Source organism: Falco biarmicus, chromosome 3 (assembly GCF_023638135.1).
Source record: "Falco biarmicus isolate bFalBia1 chromosome 3, bFalBia1.pri, whole genome shotgun sequence".
Classification (NCBI taxonomy): Eukaryota; Metazoa; Chordata; class Aves; order Falconiformes; family Falconidae; genus Falco; species Falco biarmicus.
The window spans coordinates 13,354,776-13,374,213 of NC_079290.1; the positions used below are offsets into that span (position 1 = coordinate 13,354,776).

General features: G+C 60.5%; 3 protein-coding genes across 3 annotated transcripts; all 3 read left to right on the plus strand.

Moving 5' to 3' along the window:
* The first annotated feature begins 10,165 nt into the window (after positions 1 to 10,165).
* Positions 10,166 to 10,474, plus strand: LOC130145497 (feather keratin 1-like). Its single transcript, XM_056330355.1, has one exon. The coding sequence runs from the start codon at positions 10,166 to 10,168 to the stop codon at positions 10,472 to 10,474; it is 309 nt and encodes a 102-aa protein (XP_056186330.1).
* Positions 10,475 to 13,924: 3,450 nt separating this feature from the next.
* On the plus strand, positions 13,925 to 14,233 carry LOC130145498 (feather keratin 1-like). Its single transcript, XM_056330356.1, has one exon. The coding sequence runs from the start codon at positions 13,925 to 13,927 to the stop codon at positions 14,231 to 14,233; it is 309 nt and encodes a 102-aa protein (XP_056186331.1).
* Positions 14,234 to 17,683: 3,450 nt separating this feature from the next.
* On the plus strand, positions 17,684 to 17,992 carry LOC130145500 (feather keratin 1-like). The gene has a single exon (XM_056330357.1). The coding sequence runs from the start codon at positions 17,684 to 17,686 to the stop codon at positions 17,990 to 17,992; it is 309 nt and encodes a 102-aa protein (XP_056186332.1).
* Positions 17,993 to 19,438: the final 1,446 nt, after the last annotated feature.

Here is a 19,438-nt window from a genome sequence, read left to right on the forward strand (position 1 = left end):
CAGTGCTCAAGCAGGGCCAGCTAGAGCAGATTGTCTGGGACCACAGCCACTCGCGTCTTCAGTACCTCCGAGAATGGAGCCGCCACCACCTCTTCCACTCTTTGACCACCCTCACACTGAAAAAGCCCTGCCGCCTTTGCCCGGGCAATTCCAGATGCTTTCACTTCTGAACATGGCCTCTTGTCCTACCACTGATCGCAAGCCTCTGGGCACAGCCCTTCAGCCGCTTTGCAGGCCACCGCACCGGCCGCTTACGCAACCCGCACTTTCTCAGCTCGTCTAGGAGCACGTACCAGGAGACAGCGACAAAGGCTTCCTTCAAGTACGCCTCAGCAACAGCCACTGCTCTCCCCTCGCCCAACGCCCACTCGCCTCAACGCGGAAGACACGCAGCTCACTCAAGCATGATTTGCCCTTCCAAAATCCACGCCAAACACCCCCCAACACCTTCCGTCCGTCCTGGCCTTGGCAGTGATTTCCAGCAGCATTGCTTCCATCACCTGCCCCGGGAACAGGCTCAGGCTCACCGGCCTCTGCTTTCCCAGAGCCTCCCGCACCATCTTCTGCGGGACACGAGGGGTACCAGCTCCCTTCCACTCTTCAGGAGCTGCCCCCAGGCACTATGACCTTTCCAGGAAAATGCACAGCGGCCTCACAAGGAGGCCTCCGCAATGCCAGATGCCTCGGCATTCCTGGGAGCAACACGACAGGCCCCGGGCACTTACAAACACCCACTCCCACACCACTCCTTCCTACCTCCCTTCATCTTCCTCAGCAACAACCACAGATCACCTGACAAACAGCCTGAAAAACACTCACCTTGCCTCAGCGGGGGCAGGCCTTGCCACTCATCAACCCTTCCGCACGCACCACCACCACCACCACAGCCTCGGCTCTGCAGCCCCGTGCCGCATGCTCAAACCCAGCTCCCCTCGGCAATCGCCAAATTCCCTTTCACCCTGTCAAGCTCTGCGCAGAGAACTGGCCTCACCCCTCGACACTCGCCCCAAGCACAGACCCCACCAAAGGCCCAGGAGTGCCAGCCTCCCCTGCCTGCCGCTCCCAGCTCTGCTCCGCCTTTCAGCACACATACGGGCTCTCCAGAAACTCACCTGCCCTCGCACGCTGCCTCATACACAATCATAAGAGTCACTTCGGTTGCAAAGGACCCTTAACATTATCGAGTCCAACCGTTAACCTAATAGTGCCAAGGCCACCACTAATCCATGTCCCTAAGCGCCACGTCTACGTGTCTTTTAAACACCTCCCACAATGGTGACTCAACCACTGCCCTGGGCAGCCCCTTCCAGTGCTTGATAACCCTCTCGGTGAAGAAATTTCTCATCATAGCCAAACTAAACTTTGCCTGGCGCAACATGAGGCCCTTTCCTCTTGCCCTAGCACTTGTTGCTAGGGATGAGAGACTCACAACCTCCTCGTTACAACCTCCTCTCAGGTACTTGGAGACACCGATAGGGCCTCCCCTCAGCCGCCGCCTTCTGAAAACGCAGTAGCCCCGCTTCCCTCAACCGCTACTTCTAAGGCTTCTTCTCTCGATCCTTCACTGCATTCGCTGCTCTCCTTTGGATGCGTCACACCACAGCCCAAGCCCCACCTCAGGGGTCCGCGATGGAGGGGCCAACACAAGCACCGGCGGAGCCAGGCAGGGCACCTCTCGTCACAGGACCGGCGAGCTCTCAGCCAGGGCTGCCAGGAAAATGGCCTGCTCTCCCAAACAGCCCTCCTCTGCCTGCCCGCACTGACACCCCCAGGGACGGATCCCAGGGGGCACAAGCCCAGACACGCAGGCCCCTTTCTCCCAGCTACAACCTTTCAAGCAAGGCGGGCAACAAGGCACACACAGAGCACGCTCAGTGGGAAAGGCCAGGCCTACAGTCAGGCTTAGCAAGCTGGCAGCAAGGCAGGCAGGGACCAAATGCCATGGAAGGGGCCGACACTCATGCCCGGCACACCTCCAAAGCCCACAACAGCCTTCCAGGCCCATGAACAAGTGGGGGCCCCTCTTCGCAACGCACCCGCAAACCACACCACACGAGTGCCACGGCATGACCTCACTGACAACACCCCACCTCTCCTATGCTTTGGCCACGTCTGCCAAATGCCCTGACACGCACCTTCCATGCAAATCCTCCCAGATACCTGCTCTCACTTCAAAGCTGACGCCAGGGACAGACGGACACATCCTCAAGAGGACGACATGAGAAGGGAGCGTTGTGGGAAGGGACACACCCCCCACCTCATTACCTGCCAAGCTCTGGCACGCAACAGCTGCTTGCTGCAAAATGCCGTCACGTGCAAAGCCTGTCCCGCCCCCTCAGACCAGCATAAAAGACGGCCCAGCGCCTCTCTCCATCACACGCTTCTCCTGACGCCTTCTCCCCCGCAGTCAACAAGGTGAGCCTGAAGCCCCTTCCCCTCCTTCTCCTGCCCCACACGCCCCGTCTCTTCCAGCACGCGCTGACACCAGACTCAGCAGCCCCCACGACTCAACACCACCACCCTCCCCGCAGCCCCACACCGCGCCTCCACACTCCCTTGCCCTCCTGTAACGACACCCCTCGCGCCCCCCCAACACCCTCCGCTTCCTCAACACCCTCTCTTACAGGGACACTCCACACCGCAGACATGGCCTGCAACAACTTCTGCAGCCCCTGCGGACCCACCCCGCTGGCTAACAGCTGCAACGAGCCCTGCGTCAGGCAGTGCGAGGACTCCCGCGTCGTCATCCAGCCTTCCACCGTGCTGGTCACCCTGCCGGGACCCATCCTCACCTCCTTCCCCCAGAGCACCGCCGTCGGATCCTCCTCATCGGCTGCTGTGGGCAACATCCTCAGCTCCCAGGGAGTGCCCATCTCCTCCGGCGGCTTTGGCTACGGTTACGGCCTCGGAGGCCTGGGCTGCTATGGCGCCGGAAGAGCCTGCCTGCCCTGCTAAGGGCCCTCCACACCACACACACCCTGCAAGCCACGGCATGGACTGAGGACGCACCTCCCGCCTGCTGCTGGAACGGGGACCTGCCACCCGCACCTCCTCCTCTCAAGGCACCAAGCAAAGTAGCACGGAAGGGGCCAGCCCCGGCTGCCAGGATACATGGCCCACCTACCTCCTCCTCTTCTCCCACTGTCTTCTTTGCATCGCCCCTACTGCTACGTCCGCTACTCTCCGCTGCAAACGCCTGCTCACAAGCCAAAGACCACCGGGGCACCTCCCCCGCGCTGCTCCCACCGCAGGAAAGGAAGACCTCGGTGCTCTGGCAAAATCTTCTGCAAGCAAAGGACCTGGGCTGACGGTCGCCCTACTTGCACCTCAGGACGGATCCCTTCCACTGCGTGCTCCTGCCTTTTCACTCTTTTGCCTCAATAAAATCTCCTGCATCCCAGCACCACACGCCTCCATCTCCTTTCTTCTCCCAAGGCTCTTCCACTCTAAAACGGCACAAAGCCAGGCCTCAACAGGCCGGCGGGGTTGGGGGGAAAAGGGCACTCAGCCTCTCCGAGGGCACAGGCCACCAGCGACAACACACACTCGCACCTGCAGGCATACACAGCATGACACAAGCCCAGCACTGGCTCAGAAAAAGCCTCCGATACGACAACGCTCCCTGCGCACACCTCCGACCGAGGCTCCCCGTGCCAACACACGCTTGACTAACTCTCTTCCGCACCCTCCCCAGCAAAAAAGGATCACAGAAACATTTAGAGATGGGCAGGAATCTCTGCAGAGCATGTCCTTCCACCCCAGTGCTCAAGCAGGGCCAGCTAGAGCAGATTGTCTGGGACCACAGCCACTCGCGTCTTCAGTACCTCCGAGAATGGAGCCGCCACCACCTCTTCCACTCTTTGACCACCCTCACACTGAAAAAGCCCTGCCGCCTTTGCCCGGGCAATTCCAGATGCTTTCACTTCTGAACATGGCCTCTTGTCCTACCACTGATCGCAAGCCTCTGGGCACAGCCCTTCAGCCGCTTTGCAGGCCACCGCACCGGCCGCTTACGCAACCCGCACTTTCTCAGCTCGTCTAGGAGCACGTACCAGGAGACAGCGACAAAGGCTTCCTTCAAGTACGCCTCAGCAACAGCCACTGCTCTCCCCTCGCCCAACGCCCACTCGCCTCAACGCGGAAGACACGCAGCTCACTCAAGCATGATTTGCCCTTCCAAAATCCACGCCAAACACCCCCCAACACCTTCCGTCCGTCCTGGCCTTGGCAGTGATTTCCAGCAGCATTGCTTCCATCACCTGCCCCGGGAACAGGCTCAGGCTCACCGGCCTCTGCTTTCCCAGAGCCTCCCGCACCATCTTCTGCGGGACACGAGGGGTACCAGCTCCCTTCCACTCTTCAGGAGCTGCCCCCAGGCACTATGACCTTTCCAGGAAAATGCACAGCGGCCTCACAAGGAGGCCTCCGCAATGCCAGATGCCTCGGCATTCCTGGGAGCAACACGACAGGCCCCGGGCACTTACAAACACCCACTCCCACACCACTCCTTCCTACCTCCCTTCATCTTCCTCAGCAACAACCACAGATCACCTGACAAACAGCCTGAAAAACACTCACCTTGCCTCAGCGGGGGCAGGCCTTGCCACTCATCAACCCTTCCGCACGCACCACCACCACCACCACAGCCTCGGCTCTGCAGCCCCGTGCCGCATGCTCAAACCCAGCTCCCCTCGGCAATCGCCAAATTCCCTTTCACCCTGTCAAGCTCTGCGCAGAGAACTGGCCTCACCCCTCGACACTCGCCCCAAGCACAGACCCCACCAAAGGCCCAGGAGTGCCAGCCTCCCCTGCCTGCCGCTCCCAGCCCTGCTCCGCCTTTCAGCACACTTACGGGCTCTCCAGAAACTCACCTGCCCTCGCACGCTGCCTCATACACAATCATAAGAGTCACTTCGGTTGCAAAGGACCCTTAACATTATCGAGTCCAACCGTTAACCTAATACTGCCAAGGCCACCACTAATCCATGTCCCTAAGCGCCACGTCTACGTGTCTTTTAAACACCTCCCACAATGGTGACTCAACCACTGCCCTGGGCAGCCCCTTCCAGTGCTTGATAACCCTCTCGGTGAAGAAATTTCTCATCATAGCCAAACTAAACTTTGCCTGGCGCAACATGAGGCCCTTTCCTCTTGCCCTAGCACTTGTTGCTAGGGATGAGAGACTCACAACCTCCTCGTTACAGCCTCCTCTCAGGTACTTGGAGACACCGATAGGGCCTCCCCTCAGCCGCCGCCTTCTGAAAACGCAGTAGCCCCGCTTCCCTCAACCGCTACTTCTAAGGCTTCTTCTCTCGATCCTTCACCGCATTCGCTGCTCTCCTTTGGATGCGTCACACCACAGCCCAAGCCCCACCTCAGGGGTCCACGATGGAGGGGCCAACACAAGCACCGGCGGAGCCAGGCAGGGCACCTCTCGTCACAGGACCGGCGAGCTCTCAGCCAGGGCTGCCAGGAAAATGGCCTGCTCTCCCAAACAGCCCTCCTCTGCCTGCCCGCACTGACACCCCCAGGGACGGATCCCAGGGGGCACAAGCCCAGACACGCAGGCCCCTTTCTCCCAGCTACAACCTTTCAAGCAAGGCGGGCAACAAGGCACACACAGAGCACGCTCAGTGGGAAAGGCCAGGCCTACAGTCAGGCTTAGCAAGCTGGCAGCAAGGCAGGCAGGGACCAAATGCCATGGAAGGGGCCGACACTCATGCCCGGCACACCTCCAAAGCCCACAACAGCCTTCCAGGCCCATGAACAAGTGGGGGCCCCTCTTCGCAACGCACCCGCAAACCACACCACACGAGTGCCACGGCATGACCTCACTGACAACACCCCACCTCTCCTATGCTTTGGCCACGTCTGCCAAATGCCCTGACACGCACCTTCCATGCAAATCCTCCCAGATACCTGCTCTCACTTCAAAGCTGACGCCAGGGACAGACGGACACATCCTCAAGAGGACGACATGAGAAGGGAGCGTTGTGGGAAGGGACACACCCCCCACCTCATTACCTGCCAAGCTCTGGCACGCAACAGCTGCTTGCTGCAAAATGCCGTCACGCGCAAAGCCTGTCCCGCCCCCTCAGACCAGCATAAAAGACGGCCCAGCGCCTCTCTCCATCACACGCTTCTCCTGACGCCTTCTCCCCCGCAGTCAACAAGGTGAGCCTGAAGCCCCTTCCCCTCCTTCTCCTGCCCCACACGCCCCGTCTCTTCCAGCACGCGCTGACACCAGACTCAGCAGCCCCCACGACTCAACACCACCACGCTCCCCGCAGCCCCACACCGCGCCTCCACACTCCCTTGCCCTCCTGTAACGACACCCCTCGCGCCCCCCCAACACCCTCCGCTTCCTCAACACCCTCTCTTACAGGGACACTCCACACCGCAGACATGGCCTGCAACAACTTCTGCAGCCCCTGCGGACCCACCCCGCTGGCTAACAGCTGCAACGAGCCCTGCGTCAGGCAGTGCGAGGACTCCCCGCGTCGTCATCCAGCCTTCCACCGTGCTGGTCACCCTGCCGGGACCCATCCTCACCTCCTTCCCCCAGAGCACCGCCGTCGGATCCTCCTCATCGGCTGCTGTGGGCAACATCCTCAGCTCCCAGGGAGTGCCCATCTCCTCCGGCGGCTTTGGCTACGGTTACGGCCTCGGAGGCCTGGGCTGCTATGGCGCCGGAAGAGCCTGCCTGCCCTGCTAAGGGCCCTCCACACCACACACACCCTGCAAGCCACGGCATGGACTGAGGACGCACCTCCCGCCTGCTGCTGGAACGGGGACCTGCCACCCGCACCTCCTCCTCTCAAGGCACCAAGCAAAGTAGCACGGAAGGGGCCAGCCCCGGCTGCCAGGATACATGGCCCACCTACCTCCTCCTCTTCTCCCACTGTCTTCTTTGCATCGCCCCTACTGCTACGTCCGCTACTCTCCGCTGCAAACGCCTGCTCACAAGCCAAAGACCACCGGGGCACCTCCCCCGCGCTGCTCCCACCGCAGGAAAGGAAGACCTCGGTGCTCTGGCAAAATCTTCTGCAAGCAAAGGACCTGGGCTGACGGTCGCCCTACTTGCACCTTAGGACGGATCCCTTCCACTGTGTGCTCCTGCCTTTTCACTCTTTTGCCTCAATAAAATCTCCTGCATCCCAGCACCACACGCCTCCATCTCCTTTCTTCTCCCAAGGCTCTTCCACTCTAAAATGGCACAAAGCCAGGCCTCAACAGGCCGGCGGGGTTGGGGGGAAAAGGGCACTCAGCCTCTCCGAGGGCACAGGCCACCAGCGACAACACACACTCGCACCTGCAGGCATACACAGCATGACACAAGCCCAGCACTGGCTCAGAAAAAGCCTCCGATACGACAACGCTCCCTGCGCACACCTCCGACCGAGGCTCCCTGTGCCAACACACGCTTGACTAACTCTCTTCCGCACCCTCCCCAGCAAAAAAGGATCACAGAAACATTTAGAGATGGGCAGGAATCTCTGCAGAGCATGTCCTTCCACCCCAGTGCTCAAGCAGGGCCAGCTAGAGCAGATTGTCTGGGACCACAGCCACTCGCGTCTTCAGTACCTCCGAGAATGGAGCCGCCACCACCTCTTCCACTCTTTGACCACCCTCACACTGAAAAAGCCCTGCCGCCTTTGCCCGGGCAATTCCAGATGCTTTCACTTCTGAACATGGCCTCTTGTCCTACCACTGATCGCAAGCCTCTGGGCACAGCCCTTCAGCCGCTTTGCAGGCCACCGCACCGGCCGCTTACGCAACCCGCACTTTCTCAGCTCGTCTAGGAGCACGTACCAGGAGACAGCGACAAAGGCTTCCTTCAAGTACGCCTCAGCAACAGCCACTGCTCTCCCCTTGCCCAACGCCCACTTGCCTCAACGCGGAAGACACGCAGCTCACTCAAGCATGATTTGCCCTTCCAAAATCCACGCCAAACACCCCCCAACACCTTCCGTCCGTCCTGGCCTTTGCAGTGATTTCCAGCAGCATTGCTTCCATCACCTGCCCCGGGAACAGGCTCAGGCTCACCGGCCTCTGCTTTCCCAGAGCCTCCCGCACCATCTTCTGCGGGACACGAGGGGTACCAGCTCCCTTCCACTCTTCAGGAGCTGCCCCCAGGCACTATGACCTTTCCAGGAAAATGCACAGCGGCCTCACAAGGAGGCCTCCGCAATGCCAGATGCCTCGGCATTCCTGGGAGCAACACGACAGGCCCCGGGCACTTACAAACACCCACTCCCACACCACTCCTTCCTACCTCCCTTCATCTTCCTCAGCAACAACCACAGATCACCTGACAAACAGCCTGAAAAACACTCACCTTGCCTCAGCGGGGGCAGGCCTTGCCACTCATCAACCCTTCCGCACGCACCACCACCACCACCACAGCCTCGGCTCTGCAGCCCCGTGCCGCATGCTCAAACCCAGCTCCCCTCGGCAATCGCCAAATTCCCTTTCACCCTGTCAAGCTCTGCGCAGAGAACTGGCCTCACCCCTCGACACTCGCCCCAAGCACAGACCCCACCAAAGGCCCAGGAGTGCCAGCCTCCCCTGCCTGCCGCTCCCAGCTCTGCTCCGCCTTTCAGCACACTTACGGGCTCTCCAGAAACTCACCTGCCCTCGCACGCTGCCTCATACACAATCATAAGAGTCACTTCGGTTGCAAAGGACCCTTAACATTATCGAGTCCAACCGTTAACCTAATACTGCCAAGGCCACCACTAATCCATGTCCCTAAGCGCCACGTCTACGTGTCTTTTAAACACCTCCCACAATGGTGACTCAACCACTGCCCTGGGCAGCCCCTTCCAGTGCTTGATAACCCTCTCGGTGAAGAAATTTCTCATCATAGCCAAACTAAACTTTGCCTGGCGCAACATGAGGCCCTTTCCTCTTGCCCTAGCACTTGTTGCTAGGGATGAGAGACTCACAACCTCCTCGTTACAGCCTCCTCTCAGGTACTTGGAGACACCGATAGGGCCTCCCCTCAGCCGCCGCCTTCTGAAAACACAGTAGCCCCGCTTCCCTCAACCGCTACTTCTAAGGCTTCTTCTCTCGATCCTTCACCGCATTCGCTGCTCTCCTTTGGATGCGTCACACCACAGCCCAAGCCCCACCTCAGGGGTCCACGATGGAGGGGCCAACACAAGCACCGGCGGAGCCAGGCAGGGCACCTCTCGTCACAGGACCGGCGAGCTCTCAGCCAGGGCTGCCAGGAAAATGGCCTGCTCTCCCAAACAGCCCTCCTCTGCCTGCCCGCACTGACACCCCCAGGGACGGATCCCAGGGGGCACAAGCCCAGACACGCAGGCCCCTTTCTCCCAGCTACAACCTTTCAAGCAAGGCGGGCAACAAGGCACACACAGAGCACGCTCAGTGGGAAAGGCCAGGCCTACAGTCAGGCTTAGCAAGCTGGCAGCAAGGCAGGCAGGGACCAAATGCCACGGAAGGGGCCGACACTCATGCCCGGCACACCTCCAAAGCCCACAACAGCCTTCCAGGCCCATGAACAAGTGGGGGCCCCTCTTCGCAACGCACCCGCAAACCACACCACACGAGTGCCACGGCATGACCTCACTGACAACACCCCACCTCTCCTATGCTTTGGCCACGTCTGCCAAATGCCCTGACACGCACCTTCCATGCAAATCCTCCCAGATACCTGCTCTCACTTCAAAGCTGACGCCAGGGACAGACGGACACATCCTCAAGAGGACGACATGAGAAGGGAGCGTTGTGGGAAGGGACACACCCCCCACCTCATTACCTGCCAAGCTCTGGCACGCAACAGCTGCTTGCTGCAAAATGCCGTCACGCGCAAAGCCTGTCCCGCCCCCTCAGACCAGCATAAAAGACGGCCCAGCGCCTCTCTCCATCACACGCTTCTCCTGACGCCTTCTCCCCCGCAGTCAACAAGGTGAGCCTGAAGCCCCTTCCCCTCCTTCTCCTGCCCCACACGCCCCGTCTCTTCCAGCACGCGCTGACACCAGACTCAGCAGCCCCCACGACTCAACACCACCACCCTCCCCGCAGCCCCACACCGCGCCTCCACACTCCCTTGCCCTCCTGTAACGACACCCCTCGCGCCCCCCCAACACCCTCCGCTTCCTCAACACCCTCTCTTACAGGGACACTCCACACCGCAGACATGGCCTGCAACAACCTCTGCAGCCCCTGCGGACCCACCCCGCTGGCTAACAGCTGCAACGAGCCCTGCGTCAGGCAGTGCGAGGACTCCCGCGTCGTCATCCAGCCTTCCACCGTGCTGGTCACCCTGCCGGGACCCATCCTCACCTCCTTCCCCCAGAGCACCGCCGTCGGATCCTCCTCATCGGCTGCTGTGGGCAACATCCTCAGCTCCCAGGGAGTGCCCATCTCCTCCGGCGGCTTTGGCTACGGTTACGGCCTCGGAGGCCTGGGCTGCTATGGCGCCGGAAGAGCCTGCCTGCCCTGCTAAGGGCCCTCCACACCACACACACCCTGCAAGCCACGGCATGGACTGAGGACGCACCTCCCGCCTGCTGCTGGAACGGGGACCTGCCACCCGCACCTCCTCCTCTCAAGGCACCAAGCAAAGTAGCACGGAAGGGGCCAGCCCCGGCTGCCAGGATACATGGCCCACCTACCTCCTCCTCTTCTCCCACTGTCTTCTTTGCATCGCCCCTACTGCTACGTACGCTACTCTCCGCTGCAAAAGCCTGCTCACAAGCCAAAGACCACCGGGGCACCTCCCCCGCGCTGCTCCCACCGCAGGAAAGGAAGACCTCGGTGCTCTGGCAAAATCTTCTGCAAGCAAAGGACCTGGGCTGACGGTCGCCCTACTTGCACCTCAGGACGGATCCCTTCCACTGCGTGCTCCTGCCTTTTCACTCTTTTGCCTCAATAAAATCTCCTGCATCCCAGCACCACACGCCTCCATCTCCTTTCTTCTCCCAAGGCTCTTCCACTCTAAAACGGCACAAAGCCAGGCCTCAACAGGCCGGCGGGGTTGGGGGGAAAAGGGCACTCAGCCTCTCTGAGGACACAGGCCACCAGCGACAACACACACTCGCACCTGCAGGCATACACAGCATGACACAAGCCCAGCACTGGCTCAGAAAAAGCCTCCGATACGACAACGCTCCCTGCGCACACCTCCGACCGAGGCTCCCCGTGCCAACACACGCTTGACTAACTCTCTTCCGCACCCTCCCCAGCCAAAAAGGATCACAGAAACATTTAGAGATGGGCAGGAATCTCTGCAGAGCATGTCCTTCCACCCCAGTGCTCAAGCAGGGCCAGCTAGAGCAGATTGTCTGGGACCACAGCCACTCGCGTCTTCAGTACCTCCGAGAATGGAGCCGCCACCACCTCTTCCACTCTTTGACCACCCTCACACTGAAAAAGCCCTGCCGCCTTTGCCCGGGCAATTCCAGATGCTTTCACTTCTGAACATGGCCTCTTGTCCTACCACTGATCGCAAGCCTCTGGGCACAGCCCTTCAGCCGCTTTGCAGGCCACCGCACCGGCCGCTTACGCAACCCGCACTTTCTCAGCTCGTCTAGGAGCACGTACCAGGAGACAGCGGCAAAGGCTTCCTTCAAGTACGCCTCAGCAACAGCCACTGCTCTCCCCTTGCCCAACGCCCACTCGCCTCAACGCGGAAGACACGCAGCTCACTCAAGCATGATTTGCCCTTCCAAAATCCACGCCAAACACCCCCCAACACCTTCCGTCCGTCCTGGCCTTGGCAGTGATTTCCAGCAGCATTGCTTCCATCACCTGCCCCGGGAACAGGCTCAGGCTCACCGGCCTCTGCTTTCCCAGAGCCTCCCGCACCATCTTCTGCGGGACACGAGGGGTACCAGCTCCCTTCCACTCTTCAGGAGCTGCCCCCAGGCACTATGACCTTTCCAGGAAAATGCACAGCGGCCTCACAAGGAGGCCTCCGCAATGCCAGATGCCTCGGCATTCCTGGGAGCAACACGACAGGCCCCGGGCACTTACAAACACCCACTCCCACACCACTCCTTCCTACCTCCCTTCATCTTCCTCAGCAACAACCACAGATCACCTGACAAACAGCCTGAAAAACACTCACCTTGCCTCAGCGGGGGCAGGCCTTGCCACTCATCAACCCTTCCGCACGCACCACCACCACCACCACAGCCTCGGCTCTGCAGCCCCGTGCCGCATGCTCAAACCCAGCTCCCCTCGGCAATCGCCAAATTCCCTTTCACCCTGTCAAGCTCTGCGCAGAGAACTGGCCTCACCCCTCGACACTCGCCCCAAGCACAGACCCCACCAAAGGCCCAGGAGTGCCAGCCTCCCCTGCCTGCCGCTCCCAGCTCTGCTCCGCCTCTCAGCACACATACGGGCTCTCCAGAAACTCACCTGCCCTCGCACACTGCCTCATACACAATCATAAGAGTCACTTCGGTTGCAAAGGACCCTTAACATTATCGAGTCCAACCGTTAACCTAATACTGCCAAGGCCACCACTAATCCATGTCCCTAAGCGCCACGTCTACGTGTCTTTTAAACACCTCCCACAATGGTGACTCAACCACTGCCCTGGGCAGCCCCTTCCAGTGCTTGATAACCCTCTCGGTGAAGAAATTTCTCATCATAGCCAAACTAAACTTTGCCTGGCGCAACATGAGGCCCTTTCCTCTTGCCCTAGCACTTGTTGCTAGGGATGAGAGACTCACAACCTCCTCGTTACAGCCTCCTCTCAGGTACTTGGAGACACCGATAGGGCCTCCCCTCAGCCGCCGCCTTCTGAAAACACAGTAGCCCCGCTTCCCTCAACCGCTACTTCTAAGGCTTCTTCTCTCGATCCTTCACCGCATTCGCTGCTCTCCTTTGGATGCGTCACACCACAGCCCAAGCCCCACCTCAGGGGTCCACGATGGAGGGGCCAACACAAGCACCGGCGGAGCCAGGCAGGGCACCTCTCGTCACAGGACCGGCGAGCTCTCAGCCAGGGCTGCCAGGAAAATGGCCTGCTCTCCCAAACAGCCCTCCTCTGCCTGCCCGCACTGACACCCCCAGGGACGGATCCCAGGGGGCACAAGCCCAGACACGCAGGCCCCTTTCTCCCAGCTACAACCTTTCAAGCAAGGCGGGCAACAAGGCACACACAGAGCACGCTCAGTGGGAAAGGCCAGGCCTACAGTCAGGCTTAGCAAGCTGGCAGCAAGGCAGGCAGGGACCAAATGCCACGGAAGGGGCCGACACTCATGCCCGGCACACCTCCAAAGCCCACAACAGCCTTCCAGGCCCATGAACAAGTGGGGGCCCCTCTTCGCAACGCACCCGCAAACCACACCACACGAGTGCCACGGCATGACCTCACTGACAACACCCCACCTCTCCTATGCTTTGGCCACGTCTGCCAAATGCCCTGACACGCACCTTCCATGCAAATCCTCCCAGATACCTGCTCTCACTTCAAAGCTGACGCCAGGGACAGACGGACACATCCTCAAGAGGACGACATGAGAAGGGAGCGTTGTGGGAAGGGACACACCCCCCACCTCATTACCTGCCAAGCTCTGGCACGCAACAGCTGCTTGCTGCAAAATGCCGTCACGCGCAAAGCCTGTCCCGCCCCCTCAGACCAGCATAAAAGACGGCCCAGCGCCTCTCTCCATCACACGCTTCTCCTGACGCCTTCTCCCCCGCAGTCAACAAGGTGAGCCTGAAGCCCCTTCCCCTCCTTCTCCTGCCCCACACGCCCCGTCTCTTCCAGCACGCGCTGACACCAGACTCAGCAGCCCCCACGACTCAACACCACCACCCTCCCCGCAGCCCCACACCGCGCCTCCACACTCCCTTGCCCTCCTGTAACGACACCCCTCGCGCCCCCCCAACACCCTCCGCTTCCTCAACACCCTCTCTTACAGGGACACTCCACACCGCAGACATGGCCTGCAACAACCTCTGCAGCCCCTGCGGACCCACCCCGCTGGCTAACAGCTGCAACGAGCCCTGCGTCAGGCAGTGCGAGGACTCCCGCGTCGTCATCCAGCCTTCCACCGTGCTGGTCACCCTGCCGGGACCCATCCTCACCTCCTTCCCCCAGAGCACCGCCGTCGGATCCTCCTCATCGGCTGCTGTGGGCAACATCCTCAGCTCCCAGGGAGTGCCCATCTCCTCCGGCGGCTTTGGCTACGGTTACGGCCTCGGAGGCCTGGGCTGCTATGGCGCCGGAAGAGCCTGCCTGCCCTGCTAAGGGCCCTCCACACCACACACACCCTGCAAGCCACGGCATGGACTGAGGACGCACCTCCCGCCTGCTGCTGGCACGGGGACCTGCCACCCGCACCTCCTCCTCTCAAGGCACCAAGCAAAGTAGCACGGAAGGGGCCAGCCCCGGCTGCCAGGATACATGGCCCACCTACCTCCTCCTCTTCTCCCACTGTCTTCTTTGCATCGCCCCTACTGCTACGTACGCTACTCTCCGCTGCAAACGCCTGCTCACAAGCCAAAGACCACCGGGGCACCTCCCCCGCGCTGCTCCCACCGCAGGAAAGGAAGACCTCGGTGCTCTGGCAAAATCTTCTGCAAGCAAAGGACCTGGGCTGACGGTCGCCCTACTTGCACCTCAGGACGGATCCCTTCCACTGCGTGCTCCTGCCTTTTCACTCTTTTGCCTCAATAAAATCTCCTGCATCCCAGCACCACACGCCTCCATCTCCTTTCTTCTCCCAAGGCTCTTCCACTCTAAAATGGCACAAAGCCAGGCCTCAACAGGCCGGCGGGGTTGGGGGGAAAAGGGCACTCAGCCTCTCTGAGGACACAGGCCACCAGCGACAACACACACTCGCACCTGCAGGCATACACAGCATGACACAAGCCCAGCACTGGCTCAGAAAAAGCCTCCGATACGACAACGCTCCCTGCGCACACCTCCGACCGAGGCTCCCCGTGCCAACACACGCTTGACTAACTCTCTTCCGCACCCTCCCCAGCAAAAAAGGATCACAGAAACATTTAGAGATGGGCAGGAATCTCTGCAGAGCATGTCCTTCCACCCCAGTGCTCAAGCAGGGCCAGCTAGAGCAGATTGTCTGGGACCACAGCCACTCGCGTCTTCAGTACCTCCGAGAACGGAGCCGCCACCACCTCTTCCACTCTTTGACCACCCTCACACTGAAAAAGCCCTGCCGCCTTTGCCCGGGCAATTCCAGATGCTTTCACTTCTGAACATGGCCTCTTGTCCTACCACTGATCGCAAGCCTCTGGGCACAGCCCTTCAGCCGCTTTGCAGGCCACCGCACCGGCCGCTTACGCAACCCGCACTTTCTCAGCTCGTCTAGGAGCACGTACCAGGAGACAGCGGCAAAGGCTTCCTTCAAGTACGCCTCAGCAACAGCCACTGCTCTCCCCTTGCCCAACGCCCACTCGCCTCAACGCGGAAGACACGCAGCTCACTCAAGCATGATTTGCCCTTCCAAAATCCACGCCAAACACCCCCCAACACCTTCCGTCCGTCCTGGCCTTGGCAGTGATTTCCAGCAGCATTGCTTCCATCACCTGCCCCGGGAACAGGCTCAGGCTCACCGGCCTCTGCTTTCCCAGAGCCTCCCGCACCATCTTCTGCGGGACACGAGGGGTACCAGCTCCCTTCCACTCTTCAGGAGCTGCCCCCAGGCACTATGACCTTTCCAGGAAAATGCACAGCGGCCTCACAAGGAGGCCTCCGCAATGCCAGATGCCTCGGCATTCCTGGGAGCAACACGACAGGCCCCGGGCACTTACAAACACCCACTCCCACACCACTCCTTCCTACCTCCCTTCATCTTCCTCAGCAACAACCACAGATCACCTGACAAACAGCCTGAAAAACACTCACCTTGCCTCAGCGGGGGCAGGCCTTGCCACTCATCAACCCTTCCGCACGCACCACCACCACCACCACAGCCTCGGCTCTGCAGCCCCGTGCCGCATGCTCAAACCCAGCTCCCCTCGGCAATCGCCAAATTCCCTTTCACCCTGTCAAGCTCTGCGCAGAGAACTGGCCTCACCCCTCGACACTCGCCCCAAGCACAGACCCCACCAAAGGCCCAGGAGTGCCAGCCTCCCCTGCCTGCCGCTCCCAGCTCTGCTCCGCCTCTCAGCACACATACGGGCTCTCCAGAAACTCACCTGCCCTCGCACGCTGCCTCATACACAATCATAAGAGTCACTTCGGTTGCAAAGGACCCTTAACATTATCGAGTCCAACCGTTAACCTAATACTGCCAAGGCCACCACTAATCCATGTCCCTAAGCGCCACGTCTACGTGTCTTTTAAACACCTCCCACAATGGTGACTCAACCACTGCCCTGGGCAGCCCCTTCCAGTGCTTGATAACCCTCTCGGTGAAGAAATTTCTCATCATAGCCAAACTAAACTTTGCCTGGCGCAACATGAGGCCCTTTCCTCTTGCCCTAGCACTTGTTGCTAGGGATGAGAGACTCACAACCTCCTCGTTACAGCCTCCTCTCAGGTACTTGGAGACACCGATAGGGCCTCCCCTCAGCCGCCGCCTTCTGAAAACACAGTAGCCCCGCTTCCCTCAACCGCTACTTCTAAGGCTTCTTCTCTCGATCCTTCACCGCATTCGCTGCTCTCCTTTGGATGCGTCACACCACAGCCCAAGCCCCACCTCAGGGGTCCACGATGGAGGGGCCAACACAAGCACCGGCGGAGCCAGGCAGGGCACCTCTCGTCACAGGACCGGCGAGCTCTCAGCCAGGGCTGCCAGGAAAATGGCCTGCTCTCCCAAACAGCCCTCCTCTGCCTGCCCGCACTGACACCCCCAGGGACGGATCCCAGGGGGCACAAGCCCAGACACGCAGGCCTCTTTCTCCCAGCTACAACCTTTCAAGCAAGGCGGGCAACAAGGCACACACAGAGCACGCTCAGTGGGAAAGGCCAGGCCTACAGTCAGGCTTAGCAAGCTGGCAGCAAGGCAGGCAGGGACCAAATGCCACGGAAGGGGCCGACACTCATGCCCGGCACACCTCCAAAGCCCACAACAGCCTTCCAGGCCCATGAACAAGTGGGGGCCCCTCTTCGCAACGCACCCGCAAACCACACCACACGAGTGCCACGGCATGACCTCACTGACAACACCCCACCTCTCCTATGCTTTGGCCACGTCTGCCAAATGCCCTGACACGCACCTTCCATGCAAATCCTCCCAGATACCTGCTCTCACTTCAAAGCTGACGCCAGGGACAGACGGACACATCCTCAAGAGGACGACATGAGAAGGGAGCGTTGTGGGAAGGGACACACCCCCCACCTCATTACCTGCCAAGCTCTGGCACGCAACAGCTGCTTGCTGCAAAATGCCGTCACGCGCAAAGCCTGTCCCGCCCCCTCAGACCAGCATAAAAGACGGCCCAGCGCCTCTCTCCATCACACGCTTCTCCTGACGCCTTCTCCCCCGCAGTCAACAAGGTGAGCCTGAAGCCCCTTCCCCTCCTTCTCCTGCCCCACACGCCCCGTCTCTTCCAGCACGCGCTGACACCAGACTCAGCAGCCCCCACGACTCAACACCACCACGCTCCCCGCAGCCCCACACCGCGCCTCCACACTCCCTTGCCCTCCTGTAACGACACCCCTCGCGCCCCCCCAACACCCTCCGCTTCCTCAACACCCTCTCTTACAGGGACACTCCACACCGCAGACATGGCCTGCAACAACTTCTGCAGCCCCTGCGGACCCACCCCGCTGGCTAACAGCTGCAACGAGCCCTGCGTCAGGCAGTGCGAGGACTCCCGCGTCGTCATCCAGCCTTCCACCGTGCTGGTCACCCTGCCGGGACCCATCCTCACCTCCTTCCCCCAGAGCACCGCCGTCGGATCCTCCTCATCGGCTGCTGTGGGCAACATCCTCAGCTCCCAGGGAGTGCCCATCTCCTCCGGCGGCTTTGGCTACGGTTACGGCCTCGGAGGCCTGGGCTGCTATGGCGCCGGAAGAGCCTGCCTGCCCTGCTAAGGGCCCTCCACACCACACACACCCTGCAAGCCACGGCATGGACTGAGGACGCACCTCCCGCCTGCTGCTGGCACGGGGACCTGCCACCCGCACCTCCTCCTCTCAAGGCACCAAGCAAAGTAGCACGGAAGGGGCCAGCCCCGGCTGCCAGGATACATGGCCCACCTACCTCCTCCTCTTCTCCCACTGTCTTCTTTGCATCGCCCCTACTGCTACGTACGCTACTCTCCGCTGCAAACGCCTGCTCACAAGCCAAAGACCACCGGGGCACCTCCCCCGCGCTGCTCCCACCGCAGGAAAGGAAGACCTCGGTGCTCTGGCAAAATCTTCTGCAAGCAAAGGACCTGGGCTGACGGTCGCCCTACTTGCACCTCAGGACGGATCCCTTCCACTGCGTGCTCCTGCCTTTTCACTCTTTTGCCTCAATAAAATCTCCTGCATCCCAGCACCACACGCCTCCATCTCCTTTCTTCTCCCAAGGCTCTTCCACTCTAAAATGGCACAAAGCCAGGCCTCAACAGGCCGGCGGGGTTGGGGGGAAAAGGGCACTCAGCCTCTCTGAGGACACAGGCCACCAGCGACAACACACACTCGCACCTGCAGGCATACACAGCATGACACAAGCCCAGCACTGGCTCAGAAAAAGCCTCCGATACGACAACGCTCCCTGCGCACACCTCCGACCGAGGCTCCCCGTGCCAACACACGCTTGACTAACTCTCTTCCGCACCCTCCCCAGCAAAAAAGGATCACAGAAACATTTAGAGATGGGCAGGAATCTCTGCAGAGCATGTCCTTCCACCCCAGTGCTCAAGCAGGGCCAGCTAGAGCAGATTGTCTGGGACCACAGCCACTCGCGTCTTCAGTACCTCCGAGAATGGAGCCGCCACCACCTCTTCCACTCTTTGACCACCCTCACACTGAAAAAGCCCTGCCGCCTTTGCCCGGGCAATTCCAGATGCTTTCACTTCTGAACATGGCCTCTTGTCCTACCACTGATCGCAAGCCTCTGGGCACAGCCCTTCAGCCGCTTTGCAGGCCACCGCACCGGCCGCTTACGCAACCCGCACTTTCTCAGCTCGTCTAGGAGCACGTACCAGGAGACAGCGGCAAAGGCTTCCTTCAAGTACGCCTCAGCAACAGCCACTGCTCTCCCCTTGCCCAACGCCCACTCGCCTCAACGCGGAAGACACGCAGCTCACTCAAGCATGATTTGCCCTTCCAAAATCCACGCCAAACACCCCCCAACACCTTCCGTCCGTCCTGGCCTTGGCAGTGATTTCCAGCAGCATTGCTTCCATCACCTGCCCCGGGAACAGGCTCAGGCTCACCGGCCTCTGCTTTCCCAGAGCCTCCCGCACCATCTTCTGCGGGACATGAGGGGTACCAGCTCCCTTCCACTCTTCAGGAGCTGCCCCCAGGCACTATGACCTTTCCAGGAAAATG

Excerpts from the sequence above, each read along its gene's own strand:
- LOC130145497 (XM_056330355.1), top strand. The coding sequence starts at position 10,166 with ATGGCCTGCAACAACCTCTGCAGCCCCTGCGGACCCACCCCGCTGGCT.
- LOC130145498 (XM_056330356.1), top strand. The coding sequence starts at position 13,925 with ATGGCCTGCAACAACCTCTGCAGCCCCTGCGGACCCACCCCGCTGGCT.
- LOC130145500 (XM_056330357.1), top strand. The coding sequence starts at position 17,684 with ATGGCCTGCAACAACTTCTGCAGCCCCTGCGGACCCACCCCGCTGGCT.